The following is a 22,202-nucleotide window of genomic DNA, read 5'->3' as shown; positions in this document are numbered from 1 at the left end:
TGTTATATTTGCAAAAGAAAACGTTCATATAAATAGGCTTTTTAGTATCAATTGAAGATTGTATTAAAAAAAAAAAGTTATATTAATTCAATACCGATAAAAATAAAACTTAGCTTTGATAGCATATAAAACCGCTTCAAAACAAGCATATATAAATAACTTAATTTGTAAACATAGAAAAAAATCTTATGTATATATAAAAATAAACATCTGATGCACTGTACAATAAGACATTATCCTTCGTAGGCACTGGCATCGTTGATCAACAGGAGTCCCCCTAGATGTTTTTCCTACAAAAACTGCTTTATCACTAGTGCCGTGTCCAAAATAAAAGGGAAAAAAAGCAAAGCACTGAGCAACTCTTTAGTGCATTGTATGAAGACCTCCCCTACCTCCTCTGGAAATCCATGGAAGCAGCACTGGGGACAGAGCTGCTGTTCCTGCTCGTTTTTTCTGGGGCTTTCATGTACTGCCTTGTTCGCTTTTCCTTTCTCAGTTTCCACCAAAAGCGGGGGGGACTGTATGACGGGTTGCAAATCTGGAAATTTGTCTTTTCGCTCAGTTGCAAAAAACTTTGTGATGGGTTGGCCCTTTTTCCTTGCGGGGCTATGGAAGATGCACGACACTTGAAGAAGCGAACCATGCCATGACTCAGTTTGGCAGGCTTTTAAGAAAAGGCTGAGCCTCACCAAAAGAGAACCGTAATATATTGGTATTGGGATTGTAACCATGACCATCTGAAGATAAAACAAAGCAAACTTGTAAGTGAAAAGTTTTGTTTTCCTACCTGGTATAGTTTAAGGGGGGGGAAAAAGCCTTGGGCTGGTATGTCTCAAAACTGCTATTTTCTTAAATATCAATTTAAAATAGCTATTATCTTTTCTTTTAAAACTTAATTTATTAATAACGGGATGTAACATAGAAGCTGAGGGCCAAAATTACACCTGTGCAAAGATAGATAGAGTAAAAGTAGATCTTGGCTCTTGAACTCAAAGGTGGAAAGTGCAGCTAACTTCACTGTATGCTGGGAAAATGCATTTTTTACTGAAAGTAACTGTGTTAAGGTAGCGGACGCTGACTCTGGTAAGGTGGATGCTTGACTACCTATCTCTCACTTGACAAATTCAAAGTGCAACAGCTTCTTGAACAATGTGGGCTTTTTTTGAGCTAAAGAAAGCATATCATAGCAGCTTTTATTGCTTAGATATCTAAAGTGATTCTTTACCCTTGTGCTGAAGAACCAAATGAAGTTATTCAGATATTTGAGTTGGTTGTGTTTTTGTTTAATTTTAGGAATGTGTGACCAAACTAAGGAGTGTGTTGAACAAACACGTAAAGCCTGACAGCAGGATTGTTGGACTAAGTTCAACAGAAATACCATGAGGTAACTGAACGGGCAGAGTCTGCGTTCACTGCAGTGAGACAGCTGGTCACGGTATGAGCAAAGTGCAGTAAGACTCTGACCAGGCTCGATTTTCAACTCTTAGTGCGTTCGGGTAAAAGTGTGGAAGGGCTGATGGAAAAAGCCATTGTGGAAAAATGCTGGAGCTACTCTTACTTGCAGGGTTTAAATTCTAGAAACAAGCTGATTACTCAGTACTACTACTCCCTATTAATGACGAAGTGTCACTGTTTACAACTGTCAGTTTGGTTTCTTTATTTCAAAGCACCTAATTCTGCAGTGCAGTAAAACTGTGTCCTGAGGTGTGGTGGTTTCCACTGATGCTGCATAGTGTAGTGGCAACCTGAAATACCTTATACTGGCTGTGACTAGTCAGCCAATTACATGAGAAAAACCTATCCAGGGTGTAGGATGACTAGTGGATATCGTGCTGTTTTAACTTCCCTTCTCAAGGGCAAGTATAGCCAGCTAGCTAAGTTAAATGATTTATCTACACTGCTAGCAATTCTGCATTTGATGCTTATATCAACATTAGAAAGTGGCTTTGCAGCTCTACTCAAGAGCTTGTAAAAGCATGTACTGTTTCCAGTTTGTAGTGCATTTCATTGCTTCCACTGCCTTTTTCTCACTGCTGCCTAAACTTTCTTAAAGAAAGAAGGTTGATCTTTGAAGCGCCTTGGAAACAGAAATTAACTAATACACTTCCGCATGTAAGATGCTGGCTGTTGCAAAGCAAAGTCTCTTCCTCTGCTCTTTATAGAGACAGTGCACCTCCCTGCTGTTCCGTGGAGGTTTTCCACAGCTATCTCCGGGACAGGTTCCCCATAAAACTTGCTGGGTTTCTTCTGAGCAGCGTTGGCTAAAACAAATGATCCTTTTTTTCTAACTATGCTTTTATATAGTCCAGCGGTAGCAGTGAGGCTCCTCAAGTGAGGCTTGATTGTGACCGTCTTACGAGCCAGCATTTTACATGACCCTTACAGATGCTTGTGTCTCTTTGTGAACTTTCAGCGGCTGCTAAGTGTCCGGTTTTGCACCGAACACTAACTAGCAAGGAAGTGTGCCAGTCGAGCAATCACCAGAGGCTGTCGCTTAGCAATGGAACTCAGGAGCCTTGCGGGGATAGCCGGGGCACCAAGATCCACCTGCAGGAATTAGAAGAAAGGCCGCATGTTGGGGTTTGTACCTGTTTTTTAACAAAACACTTCTCCAGCCTGGAATAGCTCTGATGTTGCAAGGATATGTTGAGCACAAAAGTAGTTTACAGCCAAATGCTATCATTACTGTGTGGTTTGTATCTTTTCCTTCCCAAAACTCCATAGACTTTCAAAGCTTTGCTGTTTGATGTTACTTTCGGCAGGTATGACCCACACTGCTTTTGAGTTTGAGCTTAGACTAAATATTGCTAGTTTGAAACAGTGTTACTGAAAATGTATACGTATATACTACAGTGCAATATAAAATGCATATAAAATTTTACACATACCCATTGTAAAATGCATATACCAATTACTATAATTTAAAGAGAATATTTCTTAAATTGTATCTTAAAAATATCTTTTATATAGATAAGTTTAAAGGACTAATGCCATTTAGCTGAGCTCTTTAAAATAAATTATACACATTATGGTATTCTCTTCTGGACATTTTTAAGTACTTGGTACCACTGTCTCAAAGGGAGCCTGCTTTTCAGATGAGTCTGTAATAAATGGATGGCAGGATTTTCTTATTTTTAACTGGAATCCTAATCTTGACTTCTCTTTTGTATCTATTAAGTGTGAAGAATTAATGACTTCAGTTAGAAAAAGTTAACAACAAGTATTTCCATTTGAAAATAGCGTAACCTGAGGTGGAATTCCTGTGTCCACAGCAAGATGAAAATGCAAGCAAGGCTCTCCATACTGGCTCACTGCGTGAGGACACAACATCTACTACAATTGTTAATAAACCTTCACAGAAGAGTCTTGGTATCCAAGGGAGCAGCTTGAGACGCTGTAAAAACTTGGCATCGTGGGCTTAAGCACAATCTTAATAAGATTCTCTCTGCATTGCTGTACATCATGCTAGAAAACAGTGTGAAGTGGAGCTGACTTTTATGGTCACTTCATAAACTTCATGGAGCGTAGCATGAGGATTATATTTTTTGTTACTTACCAGCTCTTAAGTGTTCTGATATGTAGCAGCTTTTTGCATTCACAGTTGGACATACAGCCAAATCTTACCTGTGCCATGTAAATCACTCTGGTGATATCTCTTCCATTCACTACATCAGGTTCCAGTATCCAAGCACTTGGCAAAATCTCCCCTCTCACCACTTCTTTACAAGGGTGAGGCATGGATGCATCATGGACAGACTGAATAGCCAAGACAGACAAGTTCTCCTGCATGTGACAAAGTGTAAAGATGACAATTTGAAAAAACCTTTATGCATATAGTAATGTTCTCTTTGTTTGCCATGAGGTGTATTTCTCATATTCCTTACTTAAAAGAGTTCTTTTAATAAGAAATAATATTTCTCATGTTATTTATTAAATAATTTTTTTGTCATAATCTTGCGTGTTTGTAACTAGAACACACTGTAACACTCGTGTTACTGCCTAATGGGGCTTGGTTGACGAGTGTCATTCACAAGAGGGTTTTATACATAATTCACTTGTGTCATATCAGCATGGCTTTTCTTCCTATTACACTGTCGCTTCCCTTGTCCCCGAACCACGCCTTCAGACCAATGACTCCTCTCTGCTTCAGAGAGAATGTTCACTTTACCTCTTTGGCTTCTACAGTAATGCAGCAGAAATCCCGGGGTTGCTTTAGGTAACATAGGGAGGTATCAGTCACTAAATATACTGTGAAAAAAACACCCAAAAACAAAAAAAGGGGAGTTAGACTTTGACAACATTAACTTGTCACAATTTCCCCCCCACCCCATAAATGCACAGGCATATTTTATTTTGACTTCTTGTTGCCTAAGAGCTGAGCTCTAGTTAAGACGCTATAATGTGTCATTAAGATGCTTTTTCAAGCCCCTTAAGATTTATTTTTACTTTCAAACCACTGTCTCTAGCTGTACGTCTGCAGTCAGATGTGTTTAATATTAATCCTTACTTTGGAAAAGTCTTGCAAAACTGAAGTTCCCATATTAAATAATGAAACTGTTCATTCGACCCTGAAGAAATGAAATAAGATGCCTCCAAATTTCTTCCTGGCTGAGAAAAGTACATAATGGTAATGGCGGCCAGTCGTTTGTGGTGATACTCACCCAGCTGAATGTGGCTGGTTACCTTCTTGTGTATTCGAGCTGTGTTGATAGTTCTGTCGTACAGATGCCTTTTGCCAGGATCTCTCACTAGGCCCCACACATAGGGAAGAGGTCTTTCTATCACTCCTGCTCCCAGAAACCCGTGCCTTGTTGCTGAAGGAAAGACTTTGTAGTAAATCAGCACCTCTTTTTCTGTACATTGATATCTGCCAAAGGCAAATGAAAGGTATTTGCACACAAGAGGGCCAAGTTCATAGAAAGGCTTCCCATTATAAAGACCTGCCATAAACTTACTTCCAACCAGCCGCTGCTTGGCATGTGTAGAGATTCCTCAGGTTATGAGAGCATGCTGCCATTACCTTGGAAAACAACGGCAAATGGGCAGGTAAGAGAAAGTTGTATAAACTATAAATTGTGTTCAGCTTTTACATGCCGCTGCACTATCTTACTACTAAGGTGGCTTTACCACAAATAGTTTTACAGTGCTAGTAATCCTTAGGGAGTATTAACAGCCAGACTGACTTGCCTGTCATATATTCTCCTTCAGCAGAGAATATATGCAAGCCTAGGCCTGTATAGTAACCTAAACTATTATAAGAAAACGGGAGATGGGGGGAGCATGTATCTCCAAATGATGTTGAAGTGATTCTACCTGATCTGAAATACGAAGTTGGTAGGCTTTCCTTCTAACTACACATTCGCATCTTGTCATACACAGATATGTAAAATCTGCGCTGTAGGAATTCTTGGACGCTAGAGGAGTTCAGCAGTTTCACCAGCTTCACTCAAACATTTCAGCTAACACGCAACCGTCTCTTCTGAACCCCACTGCTGCAGCCCGGCTCCCTTTCCCCCACCATTTACAACTGTGTGTCTCTCTAACGGACAGAGGTAACTGTTGGCAGTGCAGAACAGCAAGGCTTGTCCCACCCATTTTTGCTGCAACTTCCAGTAGGAGGGATAGGAATTAGTGAAAACTCTGCTTATTTACTTACCTCGGTGGTAGCATTAGCCAAGATATGTTTGGATAAATCTTGGTATCCTTTTGTCGAAGAGGAGCTGACGGAAACAGTTAATCCGTGAGTGAACCTACAACTGATGCTACTAGAAGGAAGGGGTGGCTGAATTCTGCTGGCTTCTGCAGAAAACAAAAAAGCCATAGGGGAATAAAAAAAAAAATAAAAAGGAAACCCACCACTATTCTGCAGTTGTAGGAACTTAAACCCTCCATTAGAGCACCCAATCCACCGGATCCTGATGTAGGACTTAGAACATCCCTTGTCTAGACAATCCGTGTATTGGTAATTACACTGCAGTTACACCTTGCATTACTCAAGTTTACCGGTGATTACCGCATATAAGCTAGTAAAATAACCTAAAGAAGAACAGGCAACATCAGTCTTGAGGGTAAAAATAAGAACTTGCATGTACAATCCGATACTCGTTGCAGCTTTAGCCCTCCCCATGCTTCCTTGGTTCCTTCAAAGCATTATCCTCATATCCCCCCAGAACACTGTACTTTGATGTTACTGCATCAAAAGACCAACTTCAGAAGGACCAAACCACTGTTTACTTTTTCAAGAAATTCTAAGCATGCTCTGGCTACTGGTTGACAGTATTTTTTGGAAGTCATGTAATGGTAGGGACCATCCTCAAAATACCTACAAATCAGATTTTGATTTGTGTAAACGACAAATCTCATTAGGCTTTGGGATACAATCAAACACAAGCAGACATATATTTTACTTACCAAATGTTGAATCCTTCTGTAGTTGCTCTAACACATAAAGCTGACTATTTCTAACAGCTGAACGACCTCGGGTATCTCTTGAAAGCACAGCATTTCCAGAAGAAACCTGATTTAAGAAAGGGTAGAAGTGGGAGCTTTTGGTGTGAACTGGGAAAAATAAATTTGGTTACATAGCAAGTGGAATATTTGTAGCAACTCCGCCTTACAAGGTTGGAAGCTTCTCTTTATCATAAGGTAACTCCTTTGCCTTTCCCCTGGTTATGAAATGATAGCTTGACTCAGGAAATTTAGCAAACCAAGTGTGAGGAGCCAGCACAGGTGCATACTCCAAAAAGTAACTTCAGGACAGTTCATGTTCACACACAAAAACTCTAAGTCAATGTATGCGTCATTGAGGGAGGCATACTTGAGAATATCAGATTCTGGTTTATCACAAGAAAAGGCTGCTTGTTTCTAAAACATTTGACAGATAGTGGCATTACTGACAATAGTAACACTATCTGCTTTTTACCTATGAGTTTAAAAAAACCAAACAAACCACTCGGAAAAATAAAAGTGTCGCTGTCCTTTGCAATTACATGGTAATGCTCCTTCCACCCCGTGTCACCCTCTGTGTACTGGTGACACAAACATGTCCTGCTTGATAGCTGTGACAGAATACGAACCATCTCAAAAAAGGCTTCTGGTCCTACGTGATGTCTCTGTTATTACTGAAGCAACAGGAGACAGCCGTCTCCCAGGCCAGTTGTCTCTCACCTGCCCTTCCTGGCTGCTGAGGTTACTTGCAGTGTACGTAGCAGTATTACTGCTATTGTAACCAGACGTTGGGCCAGAGGAGAGGCTGAGGCTGGAGTCTGTACATAAAGTGCTTGTACTCGCAAGAGTCTTCAGCCTTGCTTCTTCCTGTAATAGGTATCACAGTATTACAAACAAAAAACTACACAAAGCTGACCTTGCACAACAGCTAGTCAAATCAATGGTAACAGCACTGAAAGATGACAGAGGAATAATTAACGAAGTCCAGTTTCTTTCAAGGAGTGTTGACAGGACAAAAGCTGTTGCCGTACAGAAAGTACTGAATAAGGAGGCTCGTTTGAAAGACTTAAGATTATATAACCCATAGAGCAAACCACCCTGTGAAACCTGGCAGTCTGGGAAAAGGCACCTTCTGCTGTTGTTATTCTTCACATACGAGAGTCCAGGCTATCAAACCAATGCTAAGTTGTTTTTAAGGGGAAAAAGAAGTTCAGAAAAAGATCTCTTTTCTGTCCCATTTGTTGCTCTTTGCCTACTTCTTGAGTAGCCCCTGACTTAACCCGCTGGTCAAATGTAGTTGTTAAAGACTGAAGATTTTACTTTAACCAATGCAACTACTCAATGAAGATGAAATAAAAATTACATAAGAAGATGAAATAAAAATTACATAATAAGAAAATACTGAGACCTTCAAGATTATTTATACTTTCAAGGGCAGTTTAAGTTTCGTTTTCCAACTCAGGTGAAGTATGTCTACATTTCACAAGAAAAATACGGCAGCAGAAGTGCTAAGATCCAGTCATCCAGTGGAGATGCCTGAATTTGAGGTGCCTTAAAGGGTGCAGAGCAATGAGATGCGTGTTCACCACATTTCGCAGCACATACGCGCGTATGAGGAGAGGAGGTCTGCAGCCACAATTGAAGCTGTGCTGTCGGGCAGTGACAAAAGGTCACTGCCTGAAAGTATAGTCAGAAACTGGGCAGAACAGACACATCCTAGCGAGGTATTGTCCTTGCATCTGGGAGAAAAAAGCACACACTTGGACTGTGCAAGATGGGTAACAAGTGCAGAAGAAAAAAAAGTACAGGACAAATACACAGAAGACAATCTAAAAAGAGAAACAGAAAAAAGGCCTTTGTGTTTAAGTACATACTGAAATAAACTCGGTTTACCTTAGCAAAACTCTTCCACAGACTGGGCAGATGCCCCACAGGATGGCTGTGTAAGCTCGATTCCATGAGAAAACATTAGGAGTTTCTTGTACATAAAATGTGGCTTCAGGAAGATGCAGTTCAGAAGCATGAACAGTATCAGTTCGGTATTACTGAGATTTTTTTTAAGCACAAATTTGCATTTAATTCTTTGTTTTTTCTATGCTGGTGTGTATCAAACGGGAGAATTACTTAGCCATGGAAAAGTTTCTTTTAAAAGAATTCATTGATGTGAATAATGCATAATGGTTTCCTCTGTAATGCTCACCTTCTGTAACTGAGAAAATATTTGTTCCCGTATACGCCTTTTTTCTTGCTCAGCTCTCTCCCGAAGTTTGTCCCTAGCTCGTGCAATTTCAGTTTTGGTTTCCTCTCGTGCCCTCTGGTAGTCTCGGAGCAACAGTTCAATGTCTGAAGGATGCTGAATGCTTCTTCGTTTTGATTCTTGAACTCTGTAAGGACAGGTAAGTGGGGGAAAACACACATAATTACTGGAAATCGGGTCACCTGACAAAATACCATGAGAAAATCATCTTTCAACATGGAACAGGAAAATTTGCCAGGAAAGCAATTAAAACCCACCAGATTAGCCTCCAAAAAGCTTCTCTTTGCTCACTAAAGGCTGCATGGACATTAACCTTGGAAAATTATTCAGATTGCAAGTCCGGCTTACCACTGAGATTAGAAACCAGCACAATCGCTGGTTTCTAAGTCAGCTCTCCATATGATCTAAGGTTACCGCTTTGGCATATCACACGCAAAATAACTGTGTTGGAAAAATAACTGTCTCCTGACCTACCGCAAAGGAAGCAAAAGTCATTTAGGGGATATGGTGGGGGATGAGAAACTCAAATTCTAACTGGTGAAGTGTTGCAGAACTTTTTTTGATATTTAACATGAAACTTAACTATTTCATGTGGCTTTTGAGTTAGTGAAGGAGTAAGAAGACAGATGGGTCTATAATGATTCAACACTGAATACTTGGCTGTCCCCATACATCATACATGTAAAATAAATTAGGCACTTGTTAGGGACTGAAATAAACGAGACGGAAGATTTTAATGAGTGTTTTCTAAAATCAGGCACACGTTTTTCCTGAAAGCACTTTCTATCCCAAAGTTTAACACTTCTGCATTGAGAAGAATTCTGCCACAGAAGTCTCAGATGTCAGTAAGAGCCATTAATGTGCGCCCGTTGTGAACGCTGTTAATGGACATCAGACCAAAAGAGAGCTTTCTGATGCCTTACCTGGTATTTTCCACCACATCTCTTCTCAGTCGTTGCAGATATTCTCGGCGTCTGCTGGGGAGATCCAGATCCCTCTGACTTGCATCCAGCGTCTGCAACAGACTCAAATGCTTTTGAGGACTCAGACTTCGGCTTCTTTGGTATCTTTGCAGCCTTTTTTCTCTTTCCTTCCTCAGAGTTTCAATAGTCCTCATGTGTCTGTCAGGGAAACATGATTAGAGCGACAAAACACACCCTGCAAAGTTACGTTTTCTGCTTTTTTAAAACACTTCAATACTAGGTAGCTTTGTAATGTAAAATTTATAGGAATCGAATACCATACACTCCCCTTGCAAATACCCCCTTGGCCACATGCTGACAGGTGATGCAGAAATTCTAAAACTCCACTGCTTTTATAACAGTAGGAAATGCGTAAGAGGATCTCGATTACTGCTTGTAATGGCTGAGAGGCAAATTGAGGATGGAGACTAATGTAGCTACTCCGAAATTTTTTTAGCTACAACAGCTTCCGAAACTGAGTTCTATAATCCAATCGCAAGAATCTAGGATCTTGATTTTTTCATAATCTGTTTTGTATATTTATGTTTTTTTAAATTTGTTTTTGCATATTCATACAGCAGCATTTATTCACAGAAGCATGAATGAGATATTCCCATAAATAGGATGTATCAATTATTTTTACGTTGCAATAAACCAATGAAATATATTCCCATGATCACCAGGTACACACGATCACTCTCACAGCTGCTACAAATTTTAAGTGGGGTGACACTAGATTTTAATTACACCGACTCTTATACTTTTCCTTATTTTCTTGAAGTAACCCCAAAATTTTTTCTTAAATGCATTCCTTAACTGTATATAAAATAAGCTTAATACTCTATCTCTTCGCATATAGTTCACTCAGTGTCACTAAATGATTACGTGCTCATTACTAAATGTTATTTATGCTGCATGAAGTGTATTCAAAATACTTAATACGACACTACTTTAAGTAATTTACCTTTCATAAAGTTGCTGCTTCACTGGAATCGCCACCAGGTCATCAGCAGTTCCGCTCTGAAGGACCCTCAGCAGGGCGTCCGTTTCCCCGATGCCGTAATTGAGCTTTGCTTCGGTCAGTTCCACAGTGAGGGGATGCTGATGCAGATCCAGGTGAATGCCAGACATGATCTGAGCACGCTCTCTCTGAAGTCTCTCAATCTCTCTGCTCCTGCTGTCACAAAGCTGGGGTTTTCCTTCCATTTCTGATCCTCGTGTGCTTCTAGGTTTCTTTTCTGCCTGACTTTGTAAATCGGTCACACTTCCACTCAAGCTGAGTAACGAAGGAGGAGGGCTGCCCTTAACACCACACCAGTTGCTAAATTTATTATGTACGGGTAAGTCACGGAGACTGTAGCTCCGTGGCCTGTAAGGCTTTGCAAAAGCGGTATTTTTGTTGAGAGGGATTTCAGTGTCACATTCACTTTCAGTGACAGAATCTGTATTGTCGTCTTGGAAGGAAGTTTGTACATCGCTCACATCAGAAAGCGGGAGAGGGCAGCTGTTTTCATTTTTCCAGAAATCGTGAAATTGTAGAGAAGATGCTTCTACCAGAGGTTCTGAGGACGCACCAGCATTTGTCTTACTCAAACAAGTGGCACTAATTTTTTGATTAAAAAGTAAGTCAGCATTTGGAGGTGAGTAGTTATGAATCAAAGCAGTATCAGAATTACCAATATATTTTTCGTGTCCAATTCCAGCTGAAGAACCTCTTCCTCCCCTCGTGACGTACATACAACGAAGCGAACGTGCCAGTGGACTGCGGTCTCTGAGATCACCTGTTAAAAATTCCCTGCGGCCCGACACCTCCAACATACTACTAGAGTGATACAGTCGTTTTGCACAAATGGTAGTGTGGGTGTCAACCATGAGTCTATGCTGTTGTTCCAAGTCTTTTGAACCATCCTGTCCTAAAAGCTCTTTGGCTGCTTTCTCATCTGAGAAACTTCCAGATTTCTTTCTTATGCCCTTATGTTCTCTAGAAGTGCTAGATTCACTGTCTGTTTCTGTCTGTGAAAAACTGTCCACGTGAGGTTGCATGCTGGACTGTGGACCTGCCCTCTGCTTTCTCTGGCTGTGAAGGGGACTTGAAGCATCACTGGAATATCCGAGAGGTTCCTTAACAGGGCAGACAGACTTGCTAAAAGCAGTCTGGCTGCTCGGACTAGCACTAAGAGTAAGAATAGGGGAAGAGGCCCTATCAACTAGCAGGGTGTTCTTGTAACAAAATTTTCTTTCTGCTGGAACACCACTTCTTTTATCCTGAGCGTAAGATGCTGGAGATTGAGAGGTGCTATTAGTAGGGCTGCTAACTACAGTGCACGAAGAACCATCTTGCCCTGAACTCACTGAAGATGATGTGACAGATGAAACTCTGGTACTAGCAAAAGCAACATTCTGCTGTGTATTTAATGATGTTTTTTGAAAATCTAAGATAGGAGTGGAGGTTCTGGGTAAGAGAGGCAGACGCATAAAGGAGTCTTCCAAAATGCTGTCAAGACTGTCATGGAAGTCAGGATTGCCCAGATTTCTCATCCCTGTTCGTTCGTGTGTTCTTTCTTCAAGAGAGAGTGTTTCCTCTTTCCTTTTGGGAATCTTACCTACTGCATCTGCACCTATTCCTTTCCAATCAACATTTACTGCCTGAGCTGCCCTCAATTCGTTTGCCATTTTTGCCTCCACTTGTTTTTCTTCATGTTTGCTTTGAGGTTCTTCCAAAATCTCAGTTTGAGTGCCTACATCTGCTGTAGTCTGAGTGCAGCTATCTGATCTAGTAGCCTTTACAGCCTTTTCAGTCCCTCTTTGGTTGATTTTAGTATTCTGCTCATTATCTATAATACTCTGTTGGGAGAGGTTTCCCAACAGCTCAGAAGTGTTCTGAAGAAGCTGTGACAGATGCATGGACAGGTTCTGCATGCTTGTCCAAGAAGAAGGCCGATGAAATAAATCTCTGTGTGTTTCCTGCTTTCTTGCAGAAACATCCGTATAGCTTCTCTGATGTCTTCTCTGCCTTTTATACCTTCCTGTAGCTGCTGTTTGTGTTCCCTGCTCACATGTAATCCCTGGTAGTTTTCTGGAAGACCTTTCAGACTCAGAAGGATATAATAGTACAATTTCATCAACCTGCATTGAAGAGTTACCAGGTGGTGCAGAAGGATTCTCCAATTCAGCAGTGTTATTTTCTGCATTAGTTTCCAATGTTTCACTGGATACGTTGCTATAGTGCTTGGTACTGTCACTTGAGTATGCAGATTGAATGCCTTGTCTGACATTGTCCCATCCTTGAAGACCTTCAATGCTGCTTAAAGTGCTCGATAAAACTTTTGCTGTAGCATATGAACTGAGATGAGAATGAAAAGGAGAATTTTGAGAATTCAATCCATTGTCTACACTGGAACATCTCATAACTTTACGATTTTCCAGGTTTAAAGGAATTTGATTGCAAGAGACATCGCTTGCACTTCCAAAAACATACTGTTTCCAGCCAATCTTGCATGATCCATCTTGTTGCCATGGATGAATATATGGGTTGATATCACTCGAACTAAAATGCATTGTATCTTTATCGTCTTGCAAAAATAAATCTGTTTCTGGCTGGTATCCAGCTTCTTCAACTTTCCCTTCACTACACTGAGCTACAGAACTATTCTTTGAATGGACGTCAGCTTCTGCAGCCACAGAACTGTGAGCTGTGTGCAGTAAGGATGGTGGAGATTGCGTAGTACGGTCTTCTAAAGACTGGCTGCTTTGGGTTCTTGCTGCAAAATTTTGTAAATTTTTGGGATCACAGTTTGCAAGCTTCTTAGTTTGTGCCATTCTTTGCTGAAATCTGGTTTTAGATTTAACCTGTAGAAAGTTCTTTGATTCCTGCTGCTTTGAATATCTTTCAATTCCATGAAGATCATCTTCGGTTGGTGATGGAGGCTCTACACTCATATTTAAATCTTGTAGTGATTTAGATGCGGAATATAACAAAGGATCTGCCTTAGATGAAGCTTCCAAAGTATATTCTATATCAGAGAAGACAGCAATAGCTGGCGCTGATAGTCTGTGACTTTGTAAATAAGGTCTCTGTTCACTTTGTTTACAGCTCTTTGTAGTCCGTGTAGTAGAATATGATCTTTTGCTCCTGAATTGCACCAGCTTGGATTCTTGAGGAGGCAACTCGTGGTTTTCTGGTAAAAACTTTACGGAGGTGCTTTCATTATTCATTACAGAAAACTTTAGTCTTTCTGATTTCAGAGTCTTATTCCTCATTACAGCGTCTCCCGTTGTTGAACAATTGTCTGCATCAGCAGGGCTATCAACGCTTGAACCTGTATTATTTGTGCAAAGTAGAATCTCTTTTCTACCATCTGTATTTGTTCTATCTGGCACCTGTTCTACCTGTTCCCCTGTAGGTACATACTGACAACTATCTTGCAGATCTGCAGGTTTTTTCTCAAAAGCCAAGACAGTGTGATACAGTTGTCTGCGATCAGTGCGTCTGCCGTATGTGGGATATGTTGGACTAAATGAATTGCAGGTGTGTTCAGGATCCACATCAACATCTCCTGGATACAGATTTTCCAACATTGTAACTTCTGAGCCTATTAATTCATTTGCAGAATTTGAGGATACATTAGTTTGCTTTTCGACAGGTTCTCTACTTAATGTTTTTCTCTGCTCTGTCTTTACTGCAAAATGTTCAGCCTCAGTATTTGAATGCAGTTCTTCCTCATTTCTGTTAAGCATTTTTCCTATTTGTCCCTCTTTAACAAGAATTGCCCTTCCAGTATCCCAAAAAGGTAACGATGGTAATAAATGAGAATTATCATGTAGTACTTTCTCTGTGTGTCCTGTGCAAGCTTCTTGGTGCTGATCAACTTTTATACCATTGTCAAATTTTTTACGGTTACTTCCATATACAGGTTCCCCATCTACAGCAGAATTTTCATATGAAGTAGAGTCTGTGTCTGCTACTGGACAATGCCTGTTTTCTTTTGCAAGAGAAAGTAAAATACTTCCTGAAGCACGTATCGGCTCATCAAATACGACAGCCTTATCAGACTGAGTGTCTTGTATTTGCAAAACAGCAAATGGAGGATGCTTCATTATACTTGTATGTGAAATATCGTACGTGCCAGTTTCACCATGGCCTATATCTGCACTTAAAGAAGATTCTGAAAATGGTGTTAAGGATGGGTGACTGACACTTGCAAATGCTTGGGGAAAATCTTCTTTTACAGAGCACACATCTGCAGAACTGGAGGACACTTGCTCAGTCAAGAACATGTCTTGAAGTGAGTCCTCAAGCTGGCTAAATATTAGAGATTTTGAGTCATCAAGTGAACAAGAACTGTCAAAAGCACTGAAGTTCTTGGAGCTTTGAAACGGTGTATCAGTTGGAGTATCTTCTGCAAAGTAGGACTGAAAAGACTTTGATTCTTTACTGCCAGTCTGTCCTCGGCTCTGAAAAGTAAGTGAGCCCAATTCTGGTACCGTCACACTGGAAGTGTTACTGTAGTGTTCTGAGTACTCATGAATTTTATTTTCTTCCATGTCATTGCAATTCTGGAAAGAACCTTGAATTATTTTCTCCTTTTGATCTGTTCCCGCAACTTTTTCAGGGAGTTTATTATTCTGAGCATATGTGGCCTCTGCAACTGCAGAATTATTTTTCCTTTCATCTCCTTTTTGAGAGACATCAGGAAAAGTTACAGGTACATTTAAATCTGTTGATTCACTTTCAAAGTATTCTGTTTCTTCAGAGAGAACAGCATCATTTTTACCCTTGTCTCCGTTGCTGACAATCAAAACATCTGCAGATGATGCTGGATGATTCAGGAGACCAGGAGAATATTCAGAAGTGCCTAGGTTCCTACTATAATTTAGAAGCTCTTTACTATAATGTGGATTTTCCCACGGAGACTTGTTCAGGCCTTCTGAAAGGGTTGAAGCATTCTCAGAAACAGTGCTAGCCAGTTGGTCTAGGCAGCACTCTCCAGAAGTCCTGTGTCCCTGATCTTCTCTGGGCTCATGCTGATATCCAGCTACACCAGGAAACGTTGCATTTTCATTTTTACTGTTTGTTGTATTATAGCTTGTGCTTAAAAATTTCTCCTTCTCAGCATGCTGTGATAAATTCCCTGAGGGAAGTACTTTCTGGGTTGTATTAACATTGTGAAAATTTTTTTGCGAAGAGGTTTCTAGTAAAGAATGCATTTTTTCCCCCCCTGTATCTTCCATCACTTCTTTCTCTGAAGAAGAAAGCAGGTTTGAATTATCCAAGAGCAGTGAATCAGGCACAATGGTACCCTTGTCTTCTTCAGCTGTATCTTCTATGGAATTAAGGCAGTCTTTTGATAGCTTATTCACCATTAAATCCACACTGTGTTCTTCATGAGCATTGTTACCATCCTGAATTATATCTTTAGAAGAATCTAATTTTTCCAAGGAAAATGAGTTTACTTTGGGCCCTTGCTGAAGTACAAGTGTTTCAGACTCAGGACCGCCTGCACTGTAGGGAGTGGAAGAGCTGTTCTCATTGACAGGGTGCCCAGATAGGGCATAATCAGGTGCATTGCTAAATACAAAGGATTCTTCCTCCTGCCTGTCCTGTGTGGTCCTGGTTTGCAGAAAAGCTACATTCTTACTTTGCGTTTTATCAGAAAGATATTTGTCTTCTCCCATTTTGTTGACTGTAACAGGTGTACCAACACAGACCTCACTCTCCATTAATGTTTCATAGTAAGGCAGAACAGCTCCAGTTCCAACACTGCTGTCAGATGGTTTTGTATGTCCTTTCAATGCAGTGGGAACATCTTGAACAAGACGGGAATCATCACTTACTCCAAGATATAAAAGGTGATTTACAGGCTGGCATGGGAAGTCTTTAAGTGAACCTTCTTGGTTTTTTTCAGTAGACTTCAGTGTTGGTGGTGGATTTTGGTGCTTGCTGAGATCTTCATTATTTCTAGAAAAGCTGGTAGACACCCACTGGCTTTCTCTTAAGATTTCATTTAATCTGTTGTCATCATGTGTCATGTGGCAGCTGTCTTTGTTTTCAGGGAATAGTTCGTTCAGGTTCTGTAAAATGATCAGTTCTGCCTCCTCTGCGTTTTCTACAAACATCTGCTTTTCTTTGTCTGTTTTGGCCATTTGTAGTAGACTCATCAAATGCACTTTCTCCTCCTCAACTCTGGAGCCTACTGGATCCAATTCACAAATATCAGGTCTTTTTCTAATGATACTTACATTCAAGTTTTCTGAAGTGCCACGCTCAGGATATCGCACAGAGCAACTCATATACGTATGGCTGCCCTCTTTAATGTGGGGACTTTTAAATTCTTGTTCAATTCTATATTGGTCAATACCAGTACTATCATCAACTGAATATTCATATGCATCGATATCTTTCATGACTGCATTTCTTGTATCTGTAACAGAGTCCACTGAGCCACCATCTTCACTCATTTCAGTAGGATCATGGTATCTTGAATCATCTTCTAACAGTATATTCTGTTCTAGTCCTGAAGCTGTCAGGTACCTTTCAGGGATCTTAAATTGATTTGAAATTTCCTCTTTGTCATCTCTGTCACAATATATCTGATGTAGAGCTGGAGACTCTTCAGTAAATAAAACATTTTCATCTGTGTGTATGACTTCTTGCCTCATAATAATCAGCCCCTCAGTGTTTGTCATGATAATTTGTTCTTCACTCCCACTCTCTTCACATTCATTAACCTTGTCTTCCTGGGGCAAACAGTTTGGTACACAATGTTCAATTAAATTGCTAGAATGTACTTGTCCTTCATTTTCAGGTTTTGCTAAAATATTTCCTTGCCTACTTGTGATTAGTACTGTTGCAGCTACGTCCTCTGTATTAAACACATTTTCTATTGTTCTGTTCATCTGTAAAAGCCCCTCACAAGTATCAAGGAAGTCTGAAGCATTCTGAGTAGTACCTGTTGTGTGGGAACACACAGCTGAAGGAGTGTTTTTGGGAGCAACAAAAAACTCTGGCGAATACATACCTATTTCTGTTTTCTCACTTTTTTCTTTTTGGCAAAAGCTGCTTGTTTCAAGTTGGCTGCCAGAATGCACGAGTGCTTTTGATTCCTGAGTGTGTTCTACCCCGGTGCTGGCTACCTGCAGTTCATCTTTCTCCGCCTCTTCACGTGTCAGGCACAAATTTGTATAAAACTCAGGCTGAACTTCACAAGCTACAACATCAATAGGTTTCTTTGGATTCTGAGATAGACTAATGCCTTTAAAATCCTCTCCACTCCTGTCTTCAGTTACACTTTGGACTTTGGCTACTGAGTAGTCAGGTAAACTTTCAATCTGTCTGGATTTAATTTCCAATGCATTTTTTTCTAAGTCGATTGCACTATTGATTAATTTTGTTATTTCTTCATCAGTGTTTGTTTTTGTATTCTGATAAGGAACCATAGTTTCTTCTGGATCGGTTTCTGGGTTTCTTAAAAGCTTGGATTCTTTCTTTACACATGGACTCTCCTCTTGAGAAACAGTAGCTGATGTATTTCCGTTGTATTCAAATAGTCTTCCTGACTCCGAGTTTACATCATCTTCAACAAGCAAGATATCCTCTGGGCAATCACTTTCAAAAAAGGCTTCTTTCTCTTCTCTTGATTCAAGTAAAGATTTGTTCTGTGGTTCTGTTCCCAAGAGAATGGTTGCATCAAATTCCAGAGAAATGTCGGTCATCTTATGCGTCCTGTTTTTCTGCCCTGTTGATTTTGAAGAGCATGTTGTACACAGGCAGCCAGAATGTACATCAGAACAACTTTCTGCGGCACCGACTTCCACAGTAAGATTAGATGTAGCATTGCAATCTCCTTTCACTGTTGTGACATGCTCCAATAGTTTATCATAATTTTCAGTCTCAGATGCACTTTGGAAAAGATTAGCTTTTGTTGAAGCTTTGTAAAATATGCTTGAATTGGATTCTGGGAGAAAATCATTTGTACTCTCACAAATAGCAGCAGGGAAGGAGTCAGTGTCTTTGCCATTTACATCCACTATGAGATAACTTGCTTCATTTACCACTAAGTTTTCATATTGGGATGAAAATTCTTTCTGAACTACAGCCTGAGAATTCAAGACATTGTGTTCTTTGCTTTCACTGCTTTCTTCTCTTATATTATCAACACATAATGTAGAATTTTCTGAAATTTGTTGGGATAAGCAACTTGACTGACTGTCTCCTAGAGCACATTCATGGGAATATTTTTTTGAAACAGGTTTGCTTTTGAGTTCATAATGATTCAGTGAAGACAAGTCTTCATTCTTTGGTTCATATTCTTCATTATCTCTGAACGAAGGCACCTCTGGCACAATCTCTGCCAAGCTATCTGTGCTTGTTTCCATACAGATAATCTCTTTTTGAGACATCTCTATTGGTGTTGCAGATTGGTCGTAACTTGCACTGTGAGCAACAACTAAAGGGTTACGTTGATACGTTGTCTTCTGTGAGGAAAAATCTGTCTCTGTTGTTATTTCTTCTGCAGATATTTGTTCATAATCTGTTTCTTGCATTGTTTCCAAATTGCTCTCCCCAGATCTGAGGAGACCTACCATAACAGCTGATTCTGCTCCTTGTCCAGCCAAGGTCTGAAGCTCATAACTGCTTACTAGAGAGCAGTTCTTATTTGTTAAGTCACTGAGAAAGAAACCTTCATCGCAACATGTTGGTATTTCCCTTCTTGGAAAAAGCTGCCCATGGTTTCCAAATTGGACTGGTTTTACCTCAGATGTCTGTGTTGAGGTGATATCCTGAGCAAGTCCTGTAGAAGATTCAGCAGCAGGTGCAGTGACAGATGCACTTCCACTGCCTGAATCGGTCATACTTGATTTTATCATCAAGTTATTGTAGTCATCATCCAGGTCATCTTTTTCAAAAGTTCTGAAGAAATCATCTTCTAAATCTGCATCTACACAGCCATTTCTCTGCTCCAAAATGTGGATAGGCAACCCAGAAATAAAAGGTGTTTTTTTCAGATTGTGATCTTGTGGCAGCTCTGGATGAGTTGTGGGGAGAGAATCCTCCTCTTTCCTAGATACTAGTGACAAGCAGTTTGCGGTGGAGGCACCTTCCAAACAGGTGAATGTTTGTGTGCATTCAGTGGTAGACCTGTAAGTAGGTAACTCATTCAGTTGTTCTTGTTCAGGATAATTTGACCTTGAATGTCCATAATAATCATGCTTTGCTGAAATAGGAAGAAAAGAGGAGCTTGGTCCTACTGAGCTAACAAATGAGGACATTACATCTCGAGATTCCAAGGAAGAATTTTCATTAGAGTTTGTCCATCCCTTAAGAATCTTATTTAATGATCCACCCTCAGAAACTCTGCTTGCAGTTGTTATTGTTTCAGGTAAAGGTACTTCTGATGTGTCAGAGGAGAAAACTGTGTTTATTTCGTTTATACGATGTGATAAATGAGTAATGCTGTGTATCTGCTTAGAGCCAGAAACAAAAGAAACTTCAGCAGCTGACTGCTTTAGATCATCTTTCTTCAGCCAAAGCTCTGGTTTGCTCAAAGAGCACAGATGAGCTTCTTGAAATTCCACATTTTCATGGGAAGAAGGTGATGTTATTCTGGGGCTGCTGATGTCAACCTTTGAGTCACAGGAAGACCAAGCATCAGTAGTAAGCAAAGGATTTCCACTTGTGTAATACAGTCTTCTATCAAGAGACCTTTCTTGTTCTACAAAGGAGCCTTTTGTCCCCTTCAGCAACTGCTTGCAAGCATTACTGGAAGCAGGCTGTGGTTTAGTGTCCAAATAAAAGGAACTGCTCAGCTTCAGATCATAATTTGTCTCTTCTGTATCTCTGTCACAGGTCTTAGACTCATGGTCTTCCTCAGTCTGTACAGCTGGTGATCTAGGACTTTGTAACTTCCAAAAAATCTCTGCTGGCACTTCATCAGATGAATCAGATTTGGATTCTTCTACTGGATCTTCTCCTGGCATCTCTTCTCCATCAGCTAAGCTGTCCAGAGAAAAGCTTCTTTCAGGCTTTCCCAGTCTCCTATGAGATGTGTATGATGTCACCAAAGATGAAATATGGTGATCACTTCCGCTTTTGTAAAGCTTAGCTGGCTCATGATGGGCCTTTGACTTGTGAAATCGGCTTTTATTTTGCTTTTTGGCTTTATTTTCCTTTTCTACCAGAGAGTCTTGTGACATTTGACTGTCATCACTCTCAGAATCTTCTGGGTTGGCAAGACATTTATTTCTCTCAAAATCTTCTTGTTTCAGTTTCTCTGTGAAAGCTTTTGCATAAGCGCAGGAGAGAGAATCTACAGAATAGGAACTGTCGGTATCAGAAATCTCATTTTCATCATCCTCTTGCCAGTTCCCCAGTACATCTGTGGCTGTTTTGGACACTCCAGCACTTAGCATCTCAGCACTGTGCCACTTTTTTTCAACGTAGGAGAGTGGCGCCTGTGCATTCACCTTTGTGAGATTTCCTACTGATGTTGCCACCATCAGAAATTCTTGCTGTTCCACTGATGATTTCTCACGACTTGGCAAGGCTGAGTTTGGCTCTCTCTTCCAGTTCTTGGCTGTTTGGTTTAGATGTGCTGATGATGGGTTTCCATACACTATTTTCTTCATTTCTTTAGGAAAGTTTTCTGGAGAAGACCTGTTGCCTTTTCCATTGATATCCATTCTCGTCTTTTTATTGGATACCTGAGCTCTATTTTGTTCTCGATTGCTACTTGCAGGCTGACTTAAATCTCCTAGCACCTTTGCTTTTGTCATTCTTGTCCCTGTAATAAAGGTTTCAGGCTCATATTTCTCTTTAAAACGATCAGGAGAGGAGCCTTTAGAGATCTGGTTTTGAGATCCAGCTTGCCCTGGGTTGTCATCCAACTTTTCAATTTTTTGATCATTTTTATTGATATAAGCCATGATAGCTGAATCATTAGAGTCTTTTTCTGCTCCTTTTTTATTTCCAAATGAAAATGTTTTTTGTTTTTCAGTTAGCTGCCTCTGGACTGAAAAGGAGATCCCTTTTTCATCAGTAAGGTCATCAGTCCCAGAAACATTTTTACCTCTTCTGTAAAGATATTTCACAGATGACAACCTCCCTGTTGTACTGCCTTCACAGCATTGATCAATATTTGGTGAGGTAGATAATTTTGAGAGAGTCTCCCTCTTCAACACACAGCTGTGGAAATAAAGAAGAAATAAAGCCCAATCCTTGCTTGAATAATGTACTTAACAACGCTTCCACATCAGTAATGTCTTGTAGTTAAGAGTAACGATACATGAAGCAACAATCTCAATGCCTTTCAAAAGCAAATTCTAGCAGAGAATAAAAAAAAAAATAAAAAATATCTGTCAGTAACCATACAGTCCCCTAGATATCCTGAAGTATGTTCTGCAACACAAAGGAATAGCTCAATGCTATGTGGTATAGCTTGGTATTTAGTCTCTGTAGGCTTAAATAGCTGCAAACATTAGTTGAAAATAAAGGATGGTTCTAAGCCACAGAAATCCACTTAGCAGAGTTTAGCTATTTC

At 40.2% G+C, this 22,202-nt stretch overlaps 2 protein-coding genes across 6 annotated transcripts in view; one reads left to right on the top strand and one right to left on the bottom strand.

Annotated features, from left to right (window-relative positions):
• The window catches only part of CDAN1 (codanin 1), a 37,743-nt gene extending 35,199 nt beyond the window's left edge, over positions 1-2,544 (top strand). Inside the window, exons 30-32 of one of the 5 annotated variants that reach the window (XR_015701959.1) lie at positions 563-761; positions 1,294-1,384; positions 2,414-2,544. The gene's annotated coding sequence lies outside the window, so the exon portion shown is untranslated. Of the gene's footprint in view, positions 1-246; positions 382-562; positions 762-1,293; positions 1,430-2,413 lie in introns of those variants that run through there. The other 4 variants (XR_015701958.1, XR_015701961.1, XR_015701963.1 and 1 more) reach the window with 4 other exon arrangements.
• Positions 2,412-22,202, bottom strand: part of STARD9 (StAR related lipid transfer domain containing 9) — a 113,550-nt gene continuing 93,759 nt past the window's right edge. The window contains exons 24-34 of the mRNA XM_087746326.1: positions 10,631-21,847; positions 9,628-9,825; positions 8,648-8,831; positions 7,168-7,314; positions 6,412-6,517; positions 5,657-5,799; positions 4,956-5,020; positions 4,662-4,867; positions 4,169-4,248; positions 3,625-3,783; positions 2,412-2,547 (exon numbers count right to left, since the gene is read on the bottom strand). Of these exons, the coding sequence (XP_087602452.1) occupies positions 2,446-2,547; positions 3,625-3,783; positions 4,169-4,248; positions 4,662-4,867; positions 4,956-5,020; positions 5,657-5,799; positions 6,412-6,517; positions 7,168-7,314; positions 8,648-8,831; positions 9,628-9,825; positions 10,631-21,847 (12,607 nt within the window). The 3' untranslated portion in view covers positions 2,412-2,445. The remainder of the gene's footprint in view (positions 2,548-3,624; positions 3,784-4,168; positions 4,249-4,661; positions 4,868-4,955; positions 5,021-5,656; positions 5,800-6,411; positions 6,518-7,167; positions 7,315-8,647; positions 8,832-9,627; positions 9,826-10,630; positions 21,848-22,202) is intronic.

This window comes from Nipponia nippon, unplaced genomic scaffold (assembly GCF_047370975.1).
Source record: "Nipponia nippon isolate SJK-2023a ecotype South Korea unplaced genomic scaffold, ASM4737097v1 scaffold_10, whole genome shotgun sequence".
In the NCBI taxonomy this organism is placed as follows: Eukaryota; Metazoa; Chordata; class Aves; order Pelecaniformes; family Threskiornithidae; genus Nipponia; species Nipponia nippon.
Note: the sequence above shows the minus strand (reverse complement) of the source record. Positions and strands in the feature narration are given on the sequence as shown.